At 41.0% G+C, this 25782-nt stretch overlaps 1 protein-coding gene across 8 annotated transcripts in view; it reads right to left on the bottom strand.

The window, feature by feature from the left end:
* Positions 1–10551, bottom strand: part of MSI2 (musashi RNA binding protein 2) — a 481843-nt gene extending 471292 nt beyond the window's left edge. For all 8 annotated transcript variants that reach the window (XM_068268471.1, XM_068268470.1, XM_068268468.1 and 5 more), the window contains exons 1-2: positions 10498–10551; positions 3916–3964 (exon numbers count right to left, since the gene is read on the bottom strand). In XM_068268471.1, coding sequence (XP_068124572.1) covers positions 3916–3952 — 37 coding nt within the window. In that variant the 5' untranslated portion in view covers positions 3953–3964; positions 10498–10551. The remainder of the gene's footprint in view (positions 1–3915; positions 3965–10497) is intronic.
* Positions 10552–25782: the final 15231 nt, after the last annotated feature.

A 25782-nucleotide genomic window follows, 5' to 3' on the forward strand; every position in this document is an offset into this window, starting at 1 on the left:
TCTCGATTTCAAGATTGATGTACAGTTCTGATAAATCACAAGGAAATTTCCAGCCTCTTCCCCACCCCACAAGAATTCATATATGCAGGCTATGGATCTAAGCATACATTGTTCATGGTAAGGTCTTTAAGCAACAAAGATATTGGAAGGAAGTGCTTGATATTATAGACATTGTCTCTAAACAAAAGGTAAATCGTACGATTCAGCTTTGTATATTGGGCTCGTCACTGGAGTTAAAAGTACAGGAACATGTCCAAACTATGATTCTTAGATTACTATTCCAAGCCAGGAAGTTAATCCTCATGCAATGGAAAGATCCAACCCCTCCAACCGTAGTTGACTGGATTAAACAGATAAACATTTATCTAAAACTGGAGAAGAGCATATATTTGCATAGGAATTCCCCAGCGAAATTTGATATGATATGGGCAGGCTGGCTGGATACCCCGGGCCTCCCAGATATCTCATTAATACAAGATAGGTTACTTGCTGTATTGAATTAAGTTTATGATTCACACTGTCAAATCGTAATATTCATAACTGTTGCGATTTTTTGTTTTTTTTCTAATGTATTGCACTGCTGCACCAACTATGATAATATTTGAATTGTTGAATGTATTTGCTTAATACTTGTTTAATAAAGGCTGTTTAAAAAAAAAAAAGGTCTTTAAGCAGTTTTGGGGTTTGAAATTATAATGAAAAAAAAAGTAATGTTAAATAAAGCTGAAGCTATAGCAACTATTACCTTTTTACATAACAAAAACTATCACTAACAAGCAAAACAGAACACACAAACCTGTCATGGTGGCCACTAAAGATCCAATATTTTATCGTCCAATCTTACCATTTCTATGTAATAAGAGGGACCGCCTAAAGTATCCATTCAATATATTCACTCAGTTTACCCTTCTACTACATTTGGTAAGAATGGACAAACCAAAAATAAAGTAGAGTAGAGTAAACACCACTAAACAATATTAATTATCACAGTTAACAAGTGTTCTTCCATTGTTCAATACTGGATAGAACTGCAACAATACAATCTGTTATAGCAGTATCAAGCAACTTGCTACCTTTAGCCACTTGTCTGGCATAATAGATCAATAGCCAGTAGGTGTGGCTGGAAGACAAGAGCTCATGCAAGCAAAGGATACACATCAAAGGTTATTTGTCAGATTTTCATTTTCCTCTTCAGTCAGGGCTGAGTCACACTGTAAGAGCTTTTCTTAGCACTAGTAATTTGTAAAATTCTTGCAAATGCAATGCTCTATGGGGGATTTTCATGAAATCACATTGTTCCAGTGAGAACACACACATAGCATTTCATTAGCATGAGCTTTAAAAAAAAAAAAAAAAAAGTGCTTGGAAAAATCTTTTGTATAATTGTAAGTCTCCAGGCTCTCCAATTATTGGTCTGTTGTGATGACCAACATGTACATTTTCACTGACCATGGAAGAAAGATATTGAGCCAATCTAGCAATATCTGATGAGTTAGTTGGTGGCTGGTTAAGTGACCAGCAAGTAGAGGAGTTGTTCCTTCCCAGGACCAGTGGAAACTCGTAGGTCAAAAGATTATTCGCTCATTGCTATTGGCCTGGCTAATCATACACTTTGTTAAGTAATTATTATTAACTATGCTTAGTAAGGTGAAAGGCTCTATGCTATGCAGCAGGTAATCTGATTGTAACAGCAAATTTTCAAGGTATCAGGTGGACACAATTAATAGCCTCTTCCCTGCTGTATATTTTACTTTCAACAAAATCAGAATATCCATTTTAATGTCAAGAAAAACTACCATTCACCCATGGGTGTGATTAGGCAATGGTACAGACAAATGAAACCATTTACATGTAGTAACGCCTTACCTCCTGTAAGATAACTGAAATGAACTGTAATTCACCTGTTTTCATGGACACAACTTTCCTGAGAGAGTGCCACAAGCGGCTACATACAATTTAAGTACATGAATGTCTCTAATAGTACACACGGGTAGTCAATATTAAGAATCTGCAACAACTCAAACAAATAGAGCCATATAACAACAAACGCTGTAATTACAGTCATGAAGACTGCTATTATACTACTCAAATCAAGAAAAAGATGTCCATGACTGGTAATAAATTCAAATTAACCGCTGTGTATACAAAAATACCATTTTATTAGGGACTTATCCCAAACACATATAAACACATATAAAACATTAAAAAAAGCAGCGTCCGGCAAGCATATGGGTACAAATAATGTCAGATAGTATAACATATATTCCAAGCTAGGGCATATATCAAAATAGTGTAGTTCCTCACAAACGGACCAACACTGGATCCAGGTATCAGAATATAAGTAGGAAAGTAGTAGAGAGTCCGTATTATTTTCTTTGTTTTGGTTCTTCGCTGCGGACTCTCTACTACTTTTCTACTTATATTCTGATATCCGGATTCAGTGTTGGTCCGTTTGTGAGGAACTGCACTATTTTGATATATGCCCTAGCTTGGAATATATATTATATTATCTGACATTATTTGTACCCATACGCTTGCCGGACGCTGCTGTTTTTAATACTTTTATATGTGTTTGGGATAAGTCTAAAATAAAAGGGTATTTTTTTTATACACAGCGGTTAATTTTAATTTATTATCAGTCATGGACGTATTTTTCTTGATTTGAGTAATATTAAGAATCTGTTCAGCATAACAGCAACTGGCCAGTTAAATGGCCAAAAGTCAGCCCCAGAGGTACAAAAGTCGTGGGTTTGCTGTGGATTACAAGCGCCTCTCTATCCCTGCAGACATTAATGCTGTTCTCAATATACTAATGCTATTGTTGTGAAGAAATATAGTGTAGCACTGGTAATGTATCTAACAGTATTTTTTATGTGAATTGACATTCTGCATTTTTAATATAACTTCATAAATAAAAAGGAACCATATTGTGAACAAACCCAAACTACAATCTTAGTTGGTAAATTAAACACAAATAAGCACTCATTTTTCTTAAAAAATAGCCTTTATTATGCATCAATGTCTCAATCTATATTACTGCACATATGAATCACTACAACCTAGTGACAGGTCTCACCAAGGCTCGTGCTGTATTATCGCAATAGATGGTATCTATACATTACTTAATACACCCACAGAAGTGGAAAATCCAACTAGGTATATATATATATATATATATATATATATATATATATATATATATATATATATATATATATATATATATATATATATATATATATATATATATTATGCTATAAGAAATTCTAAAATAGATCAGGACCATGCCAGCAGGCAGAAATTTGGTCACTATATAATCAATTCGGCAGATTTATTCTTATAAATCCTAATATTGTCAAAACAGATAAGAATGTGCACTGTATTATTTTAAGATATCAATCATCTGCAGTAATTCCAAATACCCATTCAGCTCATGGTGACCCACAACCACTAGGAAAGTATAGGGGACTAGGGGACTAAAATACTGGGCAATTATGACACCTGTGGCTGTAAATCCACCAACTGTCACTTTCCCTGCTCCATCCTCTATGGCACAGTTTCCCAACCCTGCCCTCAAGGCTCACCAACAGTGCACGTTTTGCAGAAAACCACAAACATACACAGGTGAGATAATTAGTGTCTCAGCTGAGCTGATTAACTACCTTGGGGAACACTGCTCTATGGAACAGCAACTGATTCCAATCAACAATACCAAACATAACCTCCTAACCCTGATAAAGTATAGTCTTCTCAAACCCTACCAACCAAGATGTCTATAATAATTGTAGCTTTATATGGTTCAATGCAATAGAATTATCCTGATAAGCCAAATACTGTCACATAAATAAATGTTCACTGATCTACTAGTAACTACAGTATATGCTTTACCAAATCATACTATATATCGACACTTACCTCTATGTCTGTTGGTAGTTTTGTCAAACATCAGCATGGCATCCTCAACCTAAAGGAGAAACATAGACAGTTAAAGAAAACGTTTTAGAAAGCAAAATATGGAACAAGGTGATTATTATAAAAACAAGCATAAAATGTACTCTATTAGTACTACAGTGTGCTTAACTTTAAAATGAGTCTCCAGTCAATAATGCATTGCTATTTTTAGTTTCTTTTTTTTTTACAATACAACTTTGACATTGTTTATATTGCATGCATGAGTCATCTTTCTGTTCACTCTGTTTGTAGATTGCATATTAAAGTATGGTTATCTATTTATCTCATAAAGTGCATCAAAATGCAAAACTAGGCCCCTTAAGAGGTCTGGGCCTACTGCCCTCCAAAAATACACTGGGGGTTGAACACAATAGCAATGTCTTTTTCCATGTAAGTTAGATAGGAGATATGGCTTCTGGTGGCCAAAGCTGGGGATTCTGATAGTTAAGGAGGGGCTTTAAGCACCACAGTCATAACTTGCTACTGCCCCACCCACTGGTGACAACCTCATCTTTTTTTTTGTTAGGCGATAGCATCACCATTGTTTAGAACTGCCAGTGTGGATGGGCAGCCCCAATTCCATGGTCCTTATGTTTCTGGACATCCTGGTTGAGGGGAGTTGTTTAAGGCTAGTTACACACCAGGACGTTGCGTTTAGGGGACGTTATAGGGCACATAACGTGCCCCTAACGCAACGCCTGGTGCTCTCTGGTGTGGACGTCGGAGTGAGCCGCGTTGTGCAGCTCACTCTGGCGTCCGTGATGCTGTGATGCGTACTTTTGGACGCATGCGGCATCACGTGGTCCCGCCCGGCCAATCGCCACACAGAGCGAGCGGCCGATCCAGGAAGTAAACACTGCACGTCACTGAGTGCAGTGAATATTAATTAGCCATGTGCCCGGCCGCTCTCCCCTCCTCCCCAACATGACTGAGCATGTGCAAACAGTCTAACGTGGCTTAGCTGCATAGAACGCACAGCATGCAGCACTTTGCTGCGTTACAATGTAACGCAACGTGGGCAGTGTGAACAGCCCACTTGTGTTACATTGCTGTGTGTTGGGGGAGCGTTACAGGATGCACTAACGTGCGCCTGTAACGTCCCTGTGTGCAAGAAGCCTAATTTGTTAAATGAAAATATATGACATACTTATGTGCATAACTACAATAATGTTCCAAGTATGTTAATAATTTAAATAATTGACCTTAGTATTTCTAACCATTGTTTCTACTGACACCTCAGCTAATAGAAACTGAGGAAGTCAGCCCATTTAGTTCACACTGTGTTGTGGTTAACTATCAGGATCACACATGTGATGAAGCTGTTGAATGCCAAACATTTCCGCACAATGAATAACTTAGAAGCTACTGGTTAGGAAGATTTATCCAGGAAACAAGGAATTGTGGGATTTTTGGATGGGGGTCAGTGTTAAGTTGTTTGAAAGATTTGCAGCACTTGAAAGGTCAGAATTAATGCTAGGATCCTGTCAGGCAAAGGATAACAAGATAACTGAAAATATTGGGATATGGCTCTCAATGGCAAAGTGTAATTGCATTTGTGATTAAGTAAGTGTGTGTGTATGTGTGTGTGTGTGTGTGTGTGTGTGTGTGTGTGTGTGTGTGTGTGTGTGTGTGTGTGTGTGTGTGTGTGTGTGTGTGTGTGTGTGTGTGTGTGTGTGTGTGTGTGTGTGTGTGTGTGTGCGTGCGTGCGTGCGTGCGTGCGTGCGTGCGTGCGCGCGCGTGCGTGCGTGCGCGCGCGCGTGCGTGCGTGCGTGTGTGTGTGTGTGTCAGCTGGGACACTGCGTAAAATGCATACACAATGCAAATATTTCCAAATTATTTAGGTCCTATATTTAAAGGGAACCTTAACTCAAAACAAAAAACATGAGTTTCACTTACCTGGGGCATCTACCAGCCCCCTGCAGCCATCCTGTGCCATTACGGTTGCAATGCGTAAAAATTTACGCATTGCACCCGTAGCGCGTAAAAATGTACTGGTTAATGTCTAACTTTCTGCACCAGCGGTAATGCGTAAAAATGTACGCATGGCGGCCGGCCGACTTCCAGTCGGCAAAAATGAAACTAGCTGGCAGCGGGGGACCGGAGGAGCCATGAGTGACTGCGAGGGCACAGGATGGCTGTAGGGGGCTGGTAGATGCCCCAGGTAAGTGAAACTCGTGTTTTTGTTTTGAGTTAAGGTTCCCTTTGATTGAAAATAGTACAAAAGCAGTGTTTTTTTTTCCTGGCTTACTGAAAAAGCATGTTCCTTTTGCAAGCATCTAGTACATGTTGAAACACAAATATGACCAAATATGACAAGGAGACCCCCCCCCCCCCCCCCTCTGCTGTTGAGCAGCTGAAATCTAACATTAGGCAGAGATGGGTCAACACTTCACTTTCACAACTACAGCAATAGGTCTCAGTTTCCAAATGTTTACAGAGTGTTAATAGAAGAGGTGACGCAACACAGCAGTAATCGTACCGCATTTTAGAAATGTGTTGCTGGCATTAAATTCAAAATAAGCATATATTTTTCAAAAACAACTATTTCTCAGTTTTAATGTTTATTATGTCGTTGGAGTCCTGTTTTACTATTATAAGATTTTCAAACCATTTCAGTGTACTCTAAATTGTAAACAGCATTCCAAGAATTTTGGAATGACCGAGCATTCCACACCTGAACATGAATATAACTAGTCTTTACCAAAGTATTTGGCTGATCCTAGAACCAGCATTAGAAAAAGAGAGACAGGACTCTTGACTACAGCAATGATATAACTTTATCAACTATTGACATAGCACATATTTTTAAACAACTCCAACTCAACTTTTTTTTTTAAACTGAAGTGAGGGGGGAAAAAAAGAAGTCAGATACTTACCTATGGAGAGGAAAGGCTCTGGATCCTATTGAGCCTTTCCTGCCCCCTCTCAGTCCCCTTGTTAAAGCACTGTCACCCCATTGCATGTATTTGACCAACTGGTCGAGTACATCTTTGGGGACACTCGGAAGGCTCCAGGAGTACTGGTGTGCCTGAGTACTGCCGCAGCCTGGGCGGCTCTGTACTGCACAGAGTACTCAGGGACACTCGGAAGGCTCCAGGAGTACTGGTGTGCCTGAGTACTGCCGAAGCTTGAGCGGCTCTGTACTGAACAGGGCACTCAGGGAACACTCGGAAGGCTCCAGGAGTACTGGTGTGCCCGAGTGCTGCCGAAGCCTGAGCGGCTCTGTACTGCACAGAGCACTCGGGGACACTCGGAAGGCTCCAGGAGTACTGGTGTTCCTGAGTGCTGCATGAGTGGCTCTGTACTGCACAGAGCACTCGGGGACACTCGGAAAGCTCCAAGAGTACTGGCTTCCCTGAGTGCTGCATGAGCAGCTCTGTACTGCACAGAGCATTCAGGGAAACTCTGAAGGCTCCAGGAGTACTGGTGTGTCTGAGTGCTGCCGAAGCTTGAGCGGCTCTGTACTGAACAGAGCACTCGGGGACACTCAGAAGGCTCTAGGAGTACTGGTGTGCCTGAGTGCTGCCGAAGCCTGAGTGGCTCTGTACTGAACAGAGCACTCTGGGACACAAGTGCTTCTGAAACCTTCCGAGTGCTCCCGGAGGCAACGTGACTTCACTGGGGGATTTCAGGGGAATGCTAAAAAAAACGAGAGGGGACAGGGGAGGCCACGTTCGCCCAAGCTGCTGCCCCCCACTGTATAAATGCCCCCCCCCCCCCGGTTTGCTTTTATACATTACCTGTCCTGTGTCCACCTCCGCGTGGTGTCAGTCCGTCCCCCGGGTGGCTCTTTTGCATGCATGTGGGTGGCGGCACGTAGCATCAACCGCTATGCAAATGACAGACGCTATGCATCGCCTCCAGCGTGTTTGCAGCTGAGCCACCTGGAGGACGGACAGACACCACACGGAGGCGGACACTGGACAGGTAACGTATAAATGCACACATGGGGGGGGGGTTTCGTCGTTTCGTTGTTCGTTCCGAAATTGGCCACAGCACCACCGCAAATCCAATCAACTAATTTTGGCCCGACATCTTGCATCAGGCACAATCGAGTAACGTGACCAACTTCGGTCCAAAATTGGTTACATCGTCAGACGGGCCTGCACTTGGCGGCACAGATTTTCATCGGTTGGTCGATCAGCCGCCAAAGTCGCTTGATATATGGGCACCTTAAGTATTAGCCTTTTTTATGGCTACAGATTTGCTTTAAGCCAGCTACCCTACCAGCATGGTTTGGGATGTGATAAGACAAGAAAAACATTTTTGCACCTGAGTTAATGCTTGTGTGCTGTGTGCGTGTGCATACATTGTATACCTCTTCTATAAACCTCTGCATGAGCTGCTTGTCTCCCTGCCATGCAGCCTATTCTGCACTATGGAATGGGGAAGGTGAGGACAAGCTATCCCACAGCTCACAGTGAAAATCACAACAGCTCTCTGCTCTGCCAGCTGAGGATTCTTTAACATGGCTGATTACTAAAGAGGACACAAACAATGTTGGGAAACACCTGTACGCTTGCTTGACTGCCACAAATAATGAGAATGAGTGCTCATTCCAGGTACCGAAACTCGATTGCATCTAAGCAATTTTAGGTCACCGTTACCAAATACTTTTTACTCTATCTGTATAAGCTTCCAAGAAGCAGAGAGCAGTACTAATTGCAAATAATCAAAAGCCATCCTGTACTTGGCTGAGAAGAGAATACTGCATTTTGATTGCTTACTAGGAGAGCCTGTACTTTGCATGTAAAAGCCAACTGTACTTAAAAATTCTTCTTCCAGGAAAGCATTAACACTGTGTTTTCCAAACCTGAGGGCTATGAACCAGACTTTCTTGTAGCTTTAATCTAGCATAAGTGCAACCTGTAAGAATCCAACACTGTATAAACCTATGCCTACTGCTTTGTAGAGACTGAAACAAACGCATTCAATATGTTCCAGGAATGTGTACAGTAGCATGCACTTGTCCTGGAAGCCAAACCCAAAATCCCACAAGAGTAAGATAAAAAAATAACTGGCCAGATGTTCTGGCAATAATGTACAATGTGCAAAGGGAATTTTTTCGGCAGGTTTATGGCTCTTTTGCTACAAACGCACTTCCTAGATATTTCACTCCAGCGCTAAGCATCTTTCTAGTGCATTTCTTAATATGAAAGCTTTCAGCAAAACAGCATGAGGAAAATCTGAACATCTATGGGAAAGCTGGCATGAGTTCTTCACCAGCTGGGCACTTTGCAATTTTCCAATTGGTGTCCCTGGGAAGAGGACTGCATTGCTTGGGCTCCAGATCAAAATGCGGTTGAAGCTGTTGAACTAGTGAAGCGGCTCCTATAGCTGAGCTAATACCAGGCTTTTTCAGGCTTGTTGGTCTCTATAATTACACTAACCCTTTTGGAATGCTCCCCTGAGTTTGGCCACAATCCTTGGATCAAAACCATGAAACAAGGAGAATTTTAATTAAACCAATTTATAATGCTCATACAAAAGAACTTTGACTGTGCCCTTCACTGAACTCTAATTTTTAATAAAATGCGTTCTTGGGTAAATTGTAATCCTAAAGTAACTGCTACAAAGCACTGTATACTTCATAGCTTCAGCACAATAGCGTGTTTTTTAAAGCAATGATGAATCAGGACAGGCTAAGAGACAGTAAGTGGGAACGCCCCAGGAAACAATATCAGCTGTATTATCTGTGCTTCTCACCACTAAATTATGTCCACAAACATGAGATCTGCCTTATCGTAACCATACACTTACAGATTTAAGTAGATATTAGATATGTTATCAGCAGAAATCTGTTTTAGTAATGATTGTACTGCCATTGCCAGCTTTGTACTAGTTGATGCAGTAGTAAGCTGTTCAGACATTAAGCCCAATCTACACGATACGATTCTTTGTACGATTCGATTACAATTCTATTTACGATTCGATTAAATCTGACATGTCTGATCGGGATTCGATTAGATGCAATTCGATTTGCCATTGTTATGCAATAGCAAATCGAACTGCATCAAATCGAATCCCGATTGGACATGTCAGATTTAATCGAATCGTAAAAAGAATCGTAATCGAATCGTATTGTGTAGATTGGGCTTTAGAAGCATGTTGGTTCTCTCAACAGACCCCCAATGATTGATCACATTCATTTGAAAAGGGAGACTGGAAAAAAAAGGCACCTGATGTAGCCCGAGAAATGTAAATTTGGTTCTGAAAATGCGCTGATATAGCCGAGGAAATTGCCTTCAGCTATAAAAGGGCACCGGATCTAGACCAGAAAAGTGATAGGGTGCCAGATCTAGCCGAGAAAATTTTGTTTGATTATAAAAGGTTCGGATATAGCAGAGAAAAGTGATTTTGGTTATGAAAGGGCGGCAGTTATATAGCTGAGAAAAGTGATTTCGGTTATAAAAAGGGTGCCAGATATAGCCCCCAAAAAATTGTCCTATGACCTAACTTCTCCCTACTCTCACACAGAACCCTCCACTGGTGGGGCCTGACCCTAAGACCCTCCCATCCCCCGTGATGCCTAACCCTAAGACCCACCTGGTAGTGCCTTATATTAGCTGCATTTCATGTCAAACATCTGTTGTTTTGAACTGATATAACTGAATGTAGGCAACTGCTAATATAACAGATTTTTAGAAGTGCTCGTTGTCACCACATTTCATGTCAAACATATATACATTGATTTGAAATAGTAGAACCAAATGTATTATTGTTGTAGCTGCATTTCAAAATCACATGTTATTCTGAAAATATAACCAAATTTGTGATCTGATATAACCGATCTTTAGATGTCCTCCTTGTAGCTGCATTAATAAGCAGTAATAAATTGTGAGCGCCCTTCTATAGCCGAAAAAGAAAACTCGGACGCCCTTCTCACCACCTTATAGCCGCGATTCGCAGTAAATAACATTGAAGTCTATGGCGGTGCCCTTTCCCTAACCATTGACGTGTATGGCTTGAAAATGAGACTCCAGGCTCCTCCTCCTGGGGAAACACAATTAGCAAGAAGATTAAAAGCCCCCACCCCTCCCTCTAAGCCTCAGTATTCTTGTGTTTCCGGCCAGTCTGGGACACAGTTAGCAGTGCAAGCCAGTGAGGCAGGATAGCGGTCTAGACAGGTTTTATTTATGGGGACTACTCTCCTTTCCTGGCCTGTGATCAGGCGCTGGGAGGGAAGTCCTAGCCTGTGTTAGTGGGCTATCTCTGAATTTGCTGGGCGGCTGTGCGTGCATTTCGGAGAGACACTCACATTTGCTATGCAGCACGGCGTTTCCCCTCTTGGCAGACCGCTTTTTGTCCGGAGCTGGGAGTTCTGAGGCTAGCAGAGGCGGTGTACAGCCGGACGCCAGTAAGCCGGAGCGGTGGTGACGTACGCGCACGCGGGCGCATTGTGACGTCATTCATAAGCGCCAGGAGGCGGAACTATACAAAAGTCCAGTGGATAGCCATATATGGGAGACGCCGCGGACTCTGGTGGGGAAGTGCGTTAGGATAAATAGGTGCTTCCGGCGGCCCGCCCCGCGCAATGGAGGAGTCACAAGCGGGTGTGGAGGCTGCAACAGCCACGGGCGCTCCATCTGCCAGCTCTGCAGCGGTAATGTATATGGCTGCATTTGATGGGGAGAAATGTTTTATACTTATTAGTAGTATTATTGGGGATGTGTGCTAATGTAGACCCTTTCTTAGTCAGCATCCTTCTGTCTTTGTTTTATCTTAAAGGCCAAATCGGATAGCAAAGGGGAAAGATCTAGAAGTAAGAGATGCCCAAATTGCCAGACAAAGCTGGAAGTAAGCTGGCCAAAGAGCTTATGTCTGAAATGCTTGGATAAAATAATGGCTTCGGAGTCGATAACATTAGTTAAAGAGTTCATTGCAGCCATGAGGCAGGAAATACAGGGGGAACTTAGAAACCTTAAGGAAAATCAGGCACAAGCAGCTCAACAGAGTGAGGGACAGTTATCAGTTGAAGCTGCGGAGCCTTCTAATGTAAATGCATTTATTCCACCACCTCCAATAAACTTAGAAGAAGAAGAGGAGGAGGAAGAGGAAGAAGGGGAGGAGGAAGAACAGGAGGGGGAGTCAATGGAAGAGTCTGATAGGCATTCGGAGGAGGAATCAGAAACTGATCGTGCAAAATATAAAACGCCAAGATTCCTGTTTCTCCAGAGGAGACACAGGAATTGTTAAAAGCAGTGTACACCACAGAGGATATTAGAGAGGAAACATTGCAAACTACAAAGCAGGATAAAGTGTATGGTGGACTTATCCAGCAGCAAAGCAGGGCGTTCCCGGTAAATCAATCCTTAAAGGATATTATCACAACACAATGGAAAGAACCGGAACGCAGGTTGTTTATACCCAAGTCGGCTAAAAGAAAGTTCCCGTTTAAAGAGGAAGAGCAGAATAAATGGGTTAAATGCCCCAAATTAGACGCCTCTCTAGCGAAATATTCTAAACAGTCAGACTTGTCCTTTGAGGATGCAGGCATGTTAAAAGATCCAATGGATAAGAAAATTGAGCTGTTAATAGGAAAGGCATGGGAGGCAGCAGCATTTGGCTTTAAAGCAAATCTATCCGCCACATGCATTTCCAGAAACCTTAAGATTTGGCTGGAGAATCTAATGTAAAAAATAATTAAGGGGGAGCCATTACAGTCATATTCAGCTTCAATACCGGTAGTACTAAAGGCTATTGCATTCCTAGCAGACGCAACGGCAGAATCCATTAGAATTACGGCACGGACGACTGCGTTGCTAAATTCAGCTAGGCGAGCAGTCTGGTTAAAGGCCTGGGAAGGAGACATAACCTCAAAAAACAGACTGTGTGCACTCCCTTTTGAGGGGGGACTACTTTTCGGTTCAGAGCTGGAGAATGTGTTACAAAGGTCAGCAGAGAGGGTAAAGCAGTTTCCAAATAAGAAAAGAAAGACATTCTTTCCAAAAACATTCCAGCAGAAAAAAGATAAAAAAGAACAAAGTAAAAATACACCCTTTCAGAGGAAGTGGTTTCCCAAGGGTGGAGGAAGAGGGGGCTTTGTCCTTGGGAGGTCAGATGACGCCAAAGGTTCCAAATGACTTGGAAGTGGGAGGGAGATTGAAATACTATCTGGCACAATGGGAGAAATTAAACCCAGACATTTTTGTTCTCAATATTATAAAGGAAGGCTATTGCCTGGAATTTTCGGTTCTGCCGCCAGACAGATTTTTTGTCAATCCTCTCCCAAAAGATGTAGAAAAAGCAATGGGGATGAGAGCAATGATCTCATCCCTATTGTCCATGAAAGTGATAAAAGAAATCCCGTTAAAAGAAAGAAACAGGGGTTTTTACTCCCATATTTTTTTGATAAAAAAGCCGACAGGCAAATTCCGTTTTATTTTAAATCTGAAAAAGTTAAATCCATATTTGAAATACAAGAGGTTCCGCATGGAGAGCATCTATTCAGCTCGGCAAATACTAAACAAAGGGGATTATTTTAAAAATCTAGATTTACAGGATGCTTACCTCCATGTTCCAATCTGGGAGAAGCATCAAAAATATTTGAGGTTTGCAATAAAAGAGGGATCACAAAAAAGGCACTTTCAGTTTGTGACCCTTCCGTTTGGGATAGCTTCAGCACCGCGGATATTCACGAAAATCATATCAGAGATAATGGCACCCTTGCGGCTGCAGGGAATTGCAATAATACCTTACCTAGACGATCTGCTAATTCATGCCCAGTCAAGAGAAGTGCTGGAAGAACACAGGGAGGTGGTAATCCAGACTTTCTCTTGTTTGGGATGGATAATAAACTACCAAAAATCGATTTTTAATACCGAGTCAGGAAATAAAGTTTTTAGGATTCCACATAAGTTCAACCCAAAGAAAGATTTACCTGCCACAGGAAAAGATAGACAGGTTAAAAGAAACAGCGGCACAGGGAACAGAAGAAAAGATGGTTACAATACATCAAATAATGAGATTAGTGGGGTTCATGATGGCAGTCATTCCGGCAGTAACATGGGCTCAACTGCACAGCAGGAGACTGCAAAACTTTCTACTAAATGTGTGGGACAAAAAACAAAAGTCACTAGACTTGGAGGTCTCAGTACCACAGGAGGTGAAAAGATCATTACAGTGGTGGAGGCAGGACAACAACCTGCGGCAGGGCAGGTTCTGGTCACAGCAAAAGGTAGTAACCATCACAACAGACGCGAGCAGCACAGGTTGGGGAGCAATATGCAACTCGCAACATATTCAAGGACTATGGAGCAAGGAGGAACAGCTAGAGTCATCCAATGCGAAAGAAATGAAATTAGTACACATGGCACTAAGGGGGTTCCAGTAGCAGATTCAGTGCAAAGAGGTGTTGGTACTATCAGACAACGTCACCACAGTATCATATATAAACAAACAGGGAGGCACGAGAGTCCAGAATCTATTGGAGATAAGCAGGGAGATGCTGGAATGGGCAGAAACCCGGGTAACGTCAATAGCAGCCACTCATCTAAAGGGCAGCCTAAACACAGAGGCAGACTACCTAAGCAGGAATATGATAGAACAGGCGGAGTGGGCGTTAAATCAGGAGCTGTTCGATCAAATACAGGAAAGATGGACAAGGGCAGAGGTAGATCTGTTCGCGACTCCAAAAAACAACAAACTGAAGAAGTTTATGTCTCTATGCAGGAACAGTCAAGCTGCAGCCATAGACGCGTTGTCTCAACCTTGGCCATACCAGACAGTCTATGCTTTTCCTCCAATTCAATTAATAACAAGAACAATAAAGAAATGGGAGCAGGAGAGAACAAATCTCATTCTAGTAGCTCCTTGGTGGCCCAAGAGAGCATGGTTTACCCAGCTGTGGGTGAGATTAGAGGGTCAATTTTTTAGGTTGCCACTGAGGAAAGACATGTTTCTTCAAGGTCCCATGTGTCATCCAAATCCAGAAATTTTCAGCTGCACAGCCTGGTATCTGAGGAACAGGTTTTAAGATCTAAGGGACTGTCTGAAAAGGTAGTTCAAACATTACTGAAATGCAGAAAGCCAGTGACACAAAAAAATTATAGTAAAATGTGGAAGGCATATTTGGCATGGTGCAAGAGGAAAAATAAATTCACAGATTCCACCTCAGATATTTTGGACTTTTTTCAAGAGGGTGTAGAGATGGGTCTAGCAGTAAGTACACTAAGGGTTCAGTGCAGGGCGCTTTCTTTCTTTTTAGATAGGCAGTTAGCCAAAGTAAGGCTAGGTGAAAGATTTTTTTTAACGCTATCGAAAGATCGAGACCAATAAAGGTGAAGGTGGCGCCACAATGGGACCTGCCCCTAGTGTTACAGGTTTTGATGGAGGAACCATATGAGCCCATAGAGGAAATAAGTATAGAAAGATTAACACTCAAAGCCCTATTTCTTACAGCCATAACTACAGCAAAAAGGGTAAGTGATCTACAGGCCCTGTCCATTAAGGGGCCGTTTCTAAGTGTTTTTCCAGATAAAATAATTTTGACACCAGACCCGAACTTTCTTCCAAAAGTAGTGTCGGACTTCCATAGGACGCAATAGGTAGTGCTACCTTCCTTCTGCCATAATCCATCCAACGAAAAGGAAAAAAAGTAGTTTTTTGGATGTCAGGAGAACAATCCTTCACTATTTGGAAAAGACGAAAGAATTTAGAAAGTCAAGTCATTTGTTCGTGACATATATGGGCCCAAATAAGGGAGCTCAGGCGTCAAAGTCGACGCTAGCAAGATGGATAAAAAAACAACTTATAACTGAGTTATACCCAAGTAGGGGAAAAGAAGTGCCGCCAAGAGTCACGGCGCATTCTTCAAGGGCAATTGCTACATCATGGGCAGAGAAAGCAGGAGCATCACTCCAACAGATTTGCCAGGCAGCCACATGGAAAGCCCCGACGACATTTATGAGGTATTACAGAATAGATGTCCTGTCGGGACAAGATATGGCATTTGGGCGTAAAGTGTTACAGGCAGCAGTCCCTCCCTGATGTAAGTGTGAGATTACTTGTCTGTCTCTCATTTTCAAGCCATACACTTGAATGGTTAGGGAAAGTTTAGTTTAGACTTACCGGTAATAGTGTTTCTAACCATTCTAGTGTATGGCGTACATCATCCCTCCCTATCCTTTATATATCTTCCTTCACTCTATTCACACGATGGTGTGGTTTAGGGAGTAAGTCAGCAGTTAGGGCACTCGGGGTATCTTGGTGGCCGGCTTCTTGTTGACATACTGAGGCTTAGAGGGAGGGGTGGGGGCTTTTAATCTTCTTGCTAATTGTGTTTCCCCAGGAGGAGGAGCCTGGAGTCTCATTTTCAAGCCATACACTAGAATGGTTAGAAACACTATTACCGGTAAGTCTAAACTAAACTTTTTACACAGATGGCTCAAGCGCCTTTTTCAACAGATACCCCATTAATCGCCCAAAGTTTTGGTATTCTCAAACAATGATCAATAGATTTTTGATTAGGAGGGCCACATTTTTATCAAAGTCAATCTTTAATCTACTTAAAAAAATATGCCTAAAAGTGATAGTTTACCCTTAAATTGTAACCTCTAAGTGTAAACATTCTAAGGCCCTCAGACTGTACCTGTATGAGCAACTGCCCCTAAAGGTGCGTACACACGCACTACTGTATAGGACGGGTCCGCCAGACCCTCCCGCTGGGCGGGCGTTCTGCCGATAGTAGAGCGTGTGTACAGTCTGTCAGCAGACTGATAAGGCTGTTTCAGCGGATCGTTCAGAAATAGCCTTATCAGTCTGCTGACAGACAGTACATATGCTCTACTGTCGGCAGAACGCCCACCCAGCGGGAGGGTCTGATGGACCCGTCGTTTGTTACAGTAGACCGTGTGTACGCACCTTTAGGGAATCCAAGCAGCTTTTTATCTGCAATTTGTCCAAGTAGAAACCTAATTGCTTTAGGAGCTACCCTCCTCCCTTTCCCCCTGCCCTTATTTATTCAGTGAAAGGTATGGAGGCAATCAAGTGTAATTCTCTAAACTGTTTGAAGCATAATGTCCTATCCACCACAATCCCCCCCCCCCCCACCACCACCGAGGAAAGCTTTTGTTTGCTCATTGCTACTGCTAATTACAGCATTCTTGAAAAGAAAAGCGCAGAAGTGACTATTGGCATAACAGAGAAACTGTAAAAATGAAACACCAGCAGATATATTCTTTTCTTTTTTCATATCAAATTTCTCTTAAATCTGGCAGTGAACACTAAAACAACAGGATAGGTAAGCTAAATAAATCATTTCTTATTGGATATTTGTTTTAATGGTTTCAGTTATATGGAGTTTCATCCCACTCTAAAGTCAACTGTAGTGGAAGACAACTGCATGCCAAATGTGGTGTGATACTATTTTTTTTTTTTTTTGCAATTTACTAGTTTATTTTTTTTAAATTTATGAATCTTCAGAAAAATACAAACATTTTTTAAACTAGTAAAATGCAACTGCGCGGTGAAAATGAATACTGAACAGCCTCTTGTAAAATATTTATTAATTTTATAAAAAAAAAAAGTATCAGCTTGATACAGAAGGAATTTATTTGGATACAGTGCTCTAGTCATTTCTTTGTAGAAGAGCAAAACAGCTCAGTCAGTTTAAAGCTAGTATTAAACAGGAAATTACTGCATCTCCTAATTAGCGTCTGCATAGAGGCTTTGGGAATGTTTCTCTGCATTCCCTGTACTGTATTACCTTTGCTATTTTAAGTGAAAAATAAAGTGTTCTAGGGAAACTAGTACTTTAACGGAAATAAAACTTTTCCGCATAACAAATTGCATTCATATAGGCTCACTGTCCTGCAAACTTTAATATCCACCATATTTCATGTGCTTTTAAAATACAGTCATTCTGTACAGCCATAAGGTTTAACAGAAAATGTCAGAAAGAAAAAACAACCTTCTCTGCTAGTCAATGTACAGGTGCTGAAAATAAGCAACAATGGCTCCTGCACTGTACAAGGCAGGTGTTTCTGGACTGTGGTCTGTACTCAAAATAGAGAACTGTTGCCATGGATGCCAATGAACTGTCAAGACTTTGAACTCTTAGCTGGCCGCAAGATGAGATGGAAAGAACAATTGGGTAATTCATGCTTGTGGCCTTTTCATAACAAACATGTAAATGAGAGTTGTATCTAAACAGCCGTGGGCCCCGGTGTTGGTTTTACACGGGGTCCTCTCAAGCACTCTATGAGTACAAGAACTTACTATAGACAATGGCAGTGTACGAGAGGTGTGTGCAGGGGAGGGATCAATAAAGGAGCTAATGCGGGGACTGATGGGGGTCCCATGTGAGCCCCGCTGGTCCAGGAACCCCAATGTGCAACACCTTTATCACCACTGGTGGAAATACCTTTTGAAGTATATCTCCAGTTTACTTTAAATCATTCCTTGGATTTGCTGTACTGTATTTCAGAATGGTACATTTAAAAAAAAAAAAAAAACAAAAAAAAAAAAAAAAACTTACTTACTAGCCTGTTTTGCTTGTAATTCAACTTTAGCCAAAAAAAAAAAAAAAAAAAAAGATGTGCACTTGTCCAGCAGAAGGACACATATTTACAGTGGTTGCCTTGGTGATGAAGGTCAGTTAGTAAAATAGCTGTTGAGACTTATGAGTGAGGTCACAGTTCTTTTTTTACGCCAAGGTTTTCAGCCAAGGAAAACTCAGTGATGAGGTCACATGAAAACAGATAAGCTTGATGAATGCTTTTGGAAGAGTTCACACATCTAAACCGGTGTGTGTTTATGCTGTACGGTGTAATAATAGTGCTCAGATTCTCTAGCTACTCATATACCCACATACCTTTTAATATGCTTTCATAAAAGCGAATGTTTGAATGAAATTGTGTCCAGCACTATAATATGCTACAAGCAGTGCCCGGTCTTGAGCAACACATAACATATATTTGCTTGGGAATATGTTCAACAAAAGTACAAACTAGCAAGTGACAATAAGTTCTGACTGTTCACCATAGCACTGAACTATTCCACTGCTTCCACGGGGACAAATCCCAGATTTGGGACTATTTTTTTTTTTTTGATTTATCATAATTGCAGACTCTACTGGTAATGTAGTTTGGTCTTGTAACTCTTATTAAAGAACAGCACTAGGGCCAGATCACAAAGGGCCCATTCAGAGCGGACAGTTCAGTGTCTGTTCCAATGGTGTTTAGTGTCCAGTTGGAGTCCGGAGCAGATGCACCCCCACCCCCATAGCCTCTTATAGAAAATGCATCCGCTATCCAGAAAAATCTTGCATTTATAGGAGCAGTTAAAATAGATCTGTTCCAGACCGACAATGTGAACAGATCATATTAACAACATGAGCTCTGTCGACTGTCAGTTTTCGCGATCTGGCAAAACGGGCCTATTTGCCTTGCAGTGTGAACCGAGCCCAAGAGTGTGGCACTAATATATTCTCACTGTAGCATACCAACCGAACACAAAGTTAATTCAGGCCTCAATTCTAAACGCCCCTCAGCTGGGGCTCTTCATGTGTTTTTAAATGATTTTAATCATCTGTGACTTGTGATACTTGTCTTTTGGATATCATCCACAATAAAATTATCTTTATTTTTTAGAATTGAGGCCTGAATTAACTTTGTGTTCGATTAGTATGCTACAGTTTCTATAAATCAGTTATAGGCCCATGAGCGCATAAGGGCCTGTTTTCACTACACACAGATTGGATGCAGAATGGATGCAGAATGGATGCTGAAAAACTGACCCCAATGAATGCCTATGGGCCTGTTTCCACTAAACACAATTTTTCTGATGCAGATTTTCCCATAGGCATTCATTGGAGTCAGTTTTTCTGCATCCAATCTGCGTGTAGTGGAAACAGTGTGGGTGTGTGTTAGAGGCTAAAGTGATGATTGCCCGTTACACCTGACAATTTTCATTCTAGATGAGGGCTAGTACAAGTATCTTTTGACTAATATATTCTAAGTAACACTTTCCATTTCACTTTAATCCTCCTGAGCTATCGCTACACACAAAACAATGAGATTTTACTAACTTTACACAACATCATCCAATACTTAAACCACTAGACTGAATGTAACAATACGACACTAGCAAATACTTTGAGCATACAAAGATTTCATAATTTAGCAGAATGAAATGCATATTAAACTGTTGAAAGTCATAAAATGACCAGAATGGGAAGGAAAGGGATTTTAAATTGACTATGAGCACAACCTTTCCTTCCCTATTCAGAAAAAGTATCAACATGTTGGCAAAGTAACAAGGACCTAAACTGGAATACCTAAACCACACAAAAAGCCTGAATAGAAAAGGGAGTATACAATTCCTGTGTGCACAGCTCTCACGCTTCTCTGTGAATCAAAAAGAATGCTTGTGTGAAACTTCAGCAAGGAGAAACCAGTCAAGGTCTGTGATTGTGTATCCTCATCTAAGCAAAATTATATCTCTTATCTCCTCTCCCTCCTTTTTTCCTAAAACAAAAGCTACAATCAGTGCCAAAATTGCAGTGTAGCTTTCTAAAAGCAATTTTACATAATGCACGGTGTATCAGGCATACTATACTGCGACGGAACAAAAAATGCAATTAGAAAGTGAATGAAGTTACACAAAACGCAGGCTTTGCAGTAATACATTATTGAAATGCTAGGTACACTTACCTATAGTTTATGGATAATCATGACAGTGCTGTATAATATTCAGAAAATAAAACCAATGATAGGGCTGCCTATTGAGGGTAATGTGGTATTATGATAGCACAGCTAAACCTAGTGGTAAGCCTGCATAATAAGCACCCTCGCCACTTTCTTGATGCCATTTATTCCTCAAAACAGAACCGGTTCATGTCACGTGCCTCTAAAATTGCTTGAACCTCTAGACCTGACAAGGTTAAATGGCAATACTGCTTTACTGGAAGGGTTAATTCAATATGAAGTAAACCCTTTGTCATTATGGTCTCACTCCCATTTTGTACCTTTGTTGGCTAAGCCAATATTTCCATTGATATATAAATCATATATTTTCTAAAAGCAGCGAGCCTATTAAAGTATAGCATTGTCAATTTAGCAGAAATCATTCAAAGTTTTTTTTTCTTTTTTTATGCCACACCTTGAAAAAACATTTTTAATGAAATAAAATACATAACCCATGGCTGTGACTATGACTGTTTTCCAAATGATGTTCTATTCTTAGCGTGTGTTTTTACATTTTTCTTCAGTAAAATTATTTCTTGACTGTAGAATTAAAGACCAAGCCTGACTTTGGTACAGACACTGACAATGTAAGGTCAGAGGATGGAATTGTATCTCCTCTAGAAGTTTCTTTGGTACAGATGCTGATAATGTAAGTCAGTGGATGGAGTTGCATATTCTCTGGAAGTTCTTTGGTGCAGACACTGACAATGTAAGCTGGTGGATGGAGTTATATCTTCTCTGGAAGGTTCTTTGGTGCAGACACTGACAATGTAAGCTGGTGGATGGAGTTATATCTTCTCTGGAGGGTTCTTTGGTGCAGACACTGACAATGTAAGCTGGTGGATGGAGTTATATCTTCTCTGGAGGGTTCTTTGGTGCAGACACTGACAATGTAAGCTGGTGGATGGAGTTATATCTTCTCTGGAAGGTTCTTTGGTGCAGACGCTGACAATGTAAGCTGGTGAATGGAGTTATATCTTCTCTGGAGGGTTCTTTGGTGCAGACACTGACAATGTAAGCTGGTGGATGGAGTTATATCTTCTCTGGAAGGTTCTTTGGTGCAGACGCTGACAATGTAAGCCGGTGAATGGAGTTATATCTTCTCTGGAGGGTTCTTTGGTGCAGACACTGACAATGTAAGCTGGTGGATGGAGTTATATCTTCTCTGGAAGGTTCTTTGGTGCAGACGCTGACAATGTAAGCTGGTGAATGGAGTTATATCTTCTCTGGAGGGTTCTTTGGTGCAGACACTGACAATGTAAGCTGGTGGATGGAGTTATATCTTCTCTGGAAGGTTCTTTGGTGCAGCCACTGACAATGTAAGCTGGTGGATGGAGTTATATCTTCTCTGGAAGGTGGTGCAGACACTGACAATGTAAGCTGGTGGATGGAGTTGTATCTTCTCTGGAAGGTTCTTTGGTGCAGACACTGACAATGTAAGCTGGTGGATGGAGTTATATCTTCTCTGGAAGGTTCTTTGGTGCAGACACTGACAATGTAAGCTGGTGGATGGAGTTGTATCTTCTCTGGAAGGTTCTTTGGTGCAGACACTGACAATGTAAGCTGGTGGATGGAGTTATATCTTCTCTGGAAGGTTCTTTGGTGCAGACGCTGACAATGTAAGCTGGTGGATGGATTTATATCTTCTTTGGAAGGTTCTTTGGTGCAGACGCTGACAATGTAAACTGGAGGATGGAAGGTTCTACCCTTAACCCCAGTTTTCATGCTAAAAAGACCCTCCCCCCCCTTTCTTACATCACGGGGGTGCCTTTGCAAGAAAATCCTCATATGAGTATTTCTTAAAACTGTAAAAAGCCAGCAGGAATTTCATTCTACCAGTTCCACCTAAAGCCTGAAATGCTGTATAAGGAGAATCAGGGAATAGACCAGTGTACATTTACTGAAAACCACCCAGTAATGAAGAGAGATTTTCAGTTTGTGAGGCAGGACAGCTCTACATAACAAGGAGAGTCCCACCTGAATTGGTTTGGAAGGAGAGCACTTTAGCCTAATTCTGTCAAACCACTGAGCATCCCTGCAAGTATATATAATATAACAGCACAGTGAGGTTACTTCTCAAAGCATGACCTTGTGAAGAGCATCTTAGCATCTCTTTTTAAATGTATATTACACCTCACAGGACGGGCTGCATATTCACACATACTTACACTCCATCAAACCTACAAGAATGTGTTAGTATTTTAATGATGGATCTAAATTGAGATGATCCCTTTTATCATATGAGTAGCCTTGAGACATATCATTATTTGCTTTAATGTTAGCTTACATTGCTGTCTTATCATAGCAGGAGTCGAATGGTGCCTAAAGGAAGCAGCCTGCAGCAGGCCAAATCCTGTGTCCTATATATCTTAGAAAACACCAAGGATGAGTCTCCAATGCTCAAGTCAGCTTAAGGCATGTATTAATCAGAAGTAATTAGGATCCTCAAAAGACAAAGATTTTGAATAAATATTTTAAAGATTACAAATTGACCATAACAAGTCCCAAGCAACACAGGAAATTCCCAATTCTAGAAGCTGCTAGACAAATGAAAATCTACCCAAAACAAACATTTAGTTAACCTATTCCAGCCCGTGTACAATACAAACCCAAAGAGCCTGGAACTCTGAGTGTTAACAACACCAATACAAAGCTGTGAACAGAAGAGGAAGGGTGCAGCAAATATAAACACATTTATAATCACTGTCTTGAAGTGCAAACTATAAACCTAGAGGAGACAAAACTTTTAATAATCTTAACAGTTCCTCTGCACAGCTTAAATTAGAACGACCAGTTCACACCAGATGGCAATGAGGCAAAAGCAGCTGATTTTGGCTTCCTATAGCAACATATTATTCAAACCATGTAGTGAAGTTCAATGGTTATTAAACCTGAGAGTGTTTTAAGAGCTGACTAAATAATTCATCCCGTGTTATTAAGGCTGTTTTTTTAACCAACACATTTCATTCAATGGTTGACAAAAAAAGGTCTATTTTAAACAACCTTATGCTTTTTCTTTCACTTAAACATCCTCTAAAGCCACTGAATTACATTACTGCCTGCTGACTGCTTTACCAGACATGCTCGGGGCCGACTCACACAACAGTTGTACAGCTAAAGGCTGTCAAACTTTGATGAAAATTCTGATTTTATATATTTTTTCCCCCTTCTAAAGTTCACTCACCGCACACTTACAGGGATCTAGTCAAGCCGTAAAATGTAATTTAAACACAATATATTCAAAATACAGCCACCTATTTCATATCAGAATTTGTCATAAAGAGTTCCTGGATCTCAGGTACACACATAGGCACTGCACATGTTGCATTGCAATACCAACACACGTTAGATATGTGGTGCAACCATACAGTAAAGCATACATACAGTGAAAGCATATAAATACTTCCGGCCATGGGAGCACATGTGCAAAAGCCACCATATGGAGGGGACTCCTGGAGACTGCCTGAGAGCGGAGATGTGGCGAGAAACCCATAGGCTTCTAGGGCCTGAAGGAAGCCCCAGATAAGTAAATCAGATTTTTTAAAATAAGTTATGATGAACCAGAAATGCTTGGCTTGTGTAGGAAACTGAAAGGAACCTAAAAATCCTCTTACTGACAAGCTAGGCTAAATTTCAATTTTGCTTCTTAATGACTCAACTAGATATTCTGTAAAATGCCCATGTCCCACCTATAGAGCCTTATTGATCTATGCTTTTCATAGTCTGTTTAGCCTGAAACAGATGCTGTCTGCAGCCTGGATTAGTATGGTTTATACAATAACTTGACTGGATGTACACATCACACAGTGGATCAGCATGTGCGTTTGGTTTTTCAGGGGTATGATGGAATTATTTGCATATCCATTCACTAAGCAGAACTGATGGGTCATGGGAGTACATTATTGCTCACATAAAGCTGAATGTGGTGTGCATCACTGAACTTACTAAAACCATCAAAATGCACACATAGATCCACCAGATCAGTGAATAAATTCTGGAGAGAGATTAGGGGCCTTGTTGATGCTAGTCCCCACTAAATCTTACCAAAAGTCAGGTGGCAAAGGTTGGGCACTATTTCACCTTAATCCATCTCCATCTCACTATCAGAAACTCCCCCCTTGTCATGGAATAGAAATATGCACAGCTCAATACATCTGGTTAATACAGGGCAGAATGGGATGTCGATTTGCTTCTGTATACCATTTTGAATAATTCCTTCTCATTACCAGAATTTTTGTGACTGTATTGTTCCATGCAGGTCATATAAAATAATCAAACTAACCATATAAATGCATACCAAAGCCCCATTATATCTTACTTGCAGGTCTTCATTGGAAATGTAAAAGATAATGAGATAAGGTGAAACTTTCTGCTTTTGTAGCTTCATATATTAGGATCTGTTGCTATCGGAATATAAATCAGATGATAGTAGGAAAAGAAATCCACTGAATAAATCTAGCAAATATCACATAGTCTTATTTACAAAGCTCCAACATTACACACTGAATAGCAAAATGTCAAAGAAACCAGAAATGTACAGATTTGCCAGTCTCTTTCTTCTGTTTTGTGACCTGTACATTTTAGAATTCACGGTTTCAATTTCTGATGAGTAAAGTAAGTCATAGCTGTTTCAGCTTTCTCAGGATAGGCAAGAATGACTGTTGAGGTTACTGGAAATGTTTATCCAGCTTCAGATTGTAATTTTTACAGTGCTGGATTGGAAATGAAACTGGATGCTAAGGGCAACTAGCATTAATATTTTCTAAACTAGGTCTGGGGCTATATGTTTATCTCTTTTACTAGAAGAGTTACACTAGACTTATTGAAGACCAGTTAACAGTAATCCCGTCACCAATACCACATAACTATTGATTGTGGCAGCTGGCCAACTGGAGAAGCTAAGCAGGCAAAGAAAAAGCAGGAACAATTCATGGACTTAGGCATGGTTCACACAGGCTTCTGGGGGTGTCTCGTTCAAATGCTTTTCTGCTAACAAGCATAAAAGTGCATTTGGCAGCTTTTGGAGGCATTTCCCAGTGATCTTAATTTTTCATACCACAGGTGGACACAGGAGGTTTAACGCCCCTGGGTCGCCTCCGATGATGGGAAAAATAGGGATCAAAAGGCTGTTTGCACAAATGATAGT

This window comes from Hyperolius riggenbachi, chromosome 2, assembly GCF_040937935.1.
Source record: "Hyperolius riggenbachi isolate aHypRig1 chromosome 2, aHypRig1.pri, whole genome shotgun sequence".
In the NCBI taxonomy this organism is placed as follows: Eukaryota; Metazoa; Chordata; class Amphibia; order Anura; family Hyperoliidae; genus Hyperolius; species Hyperolius riggenbachi.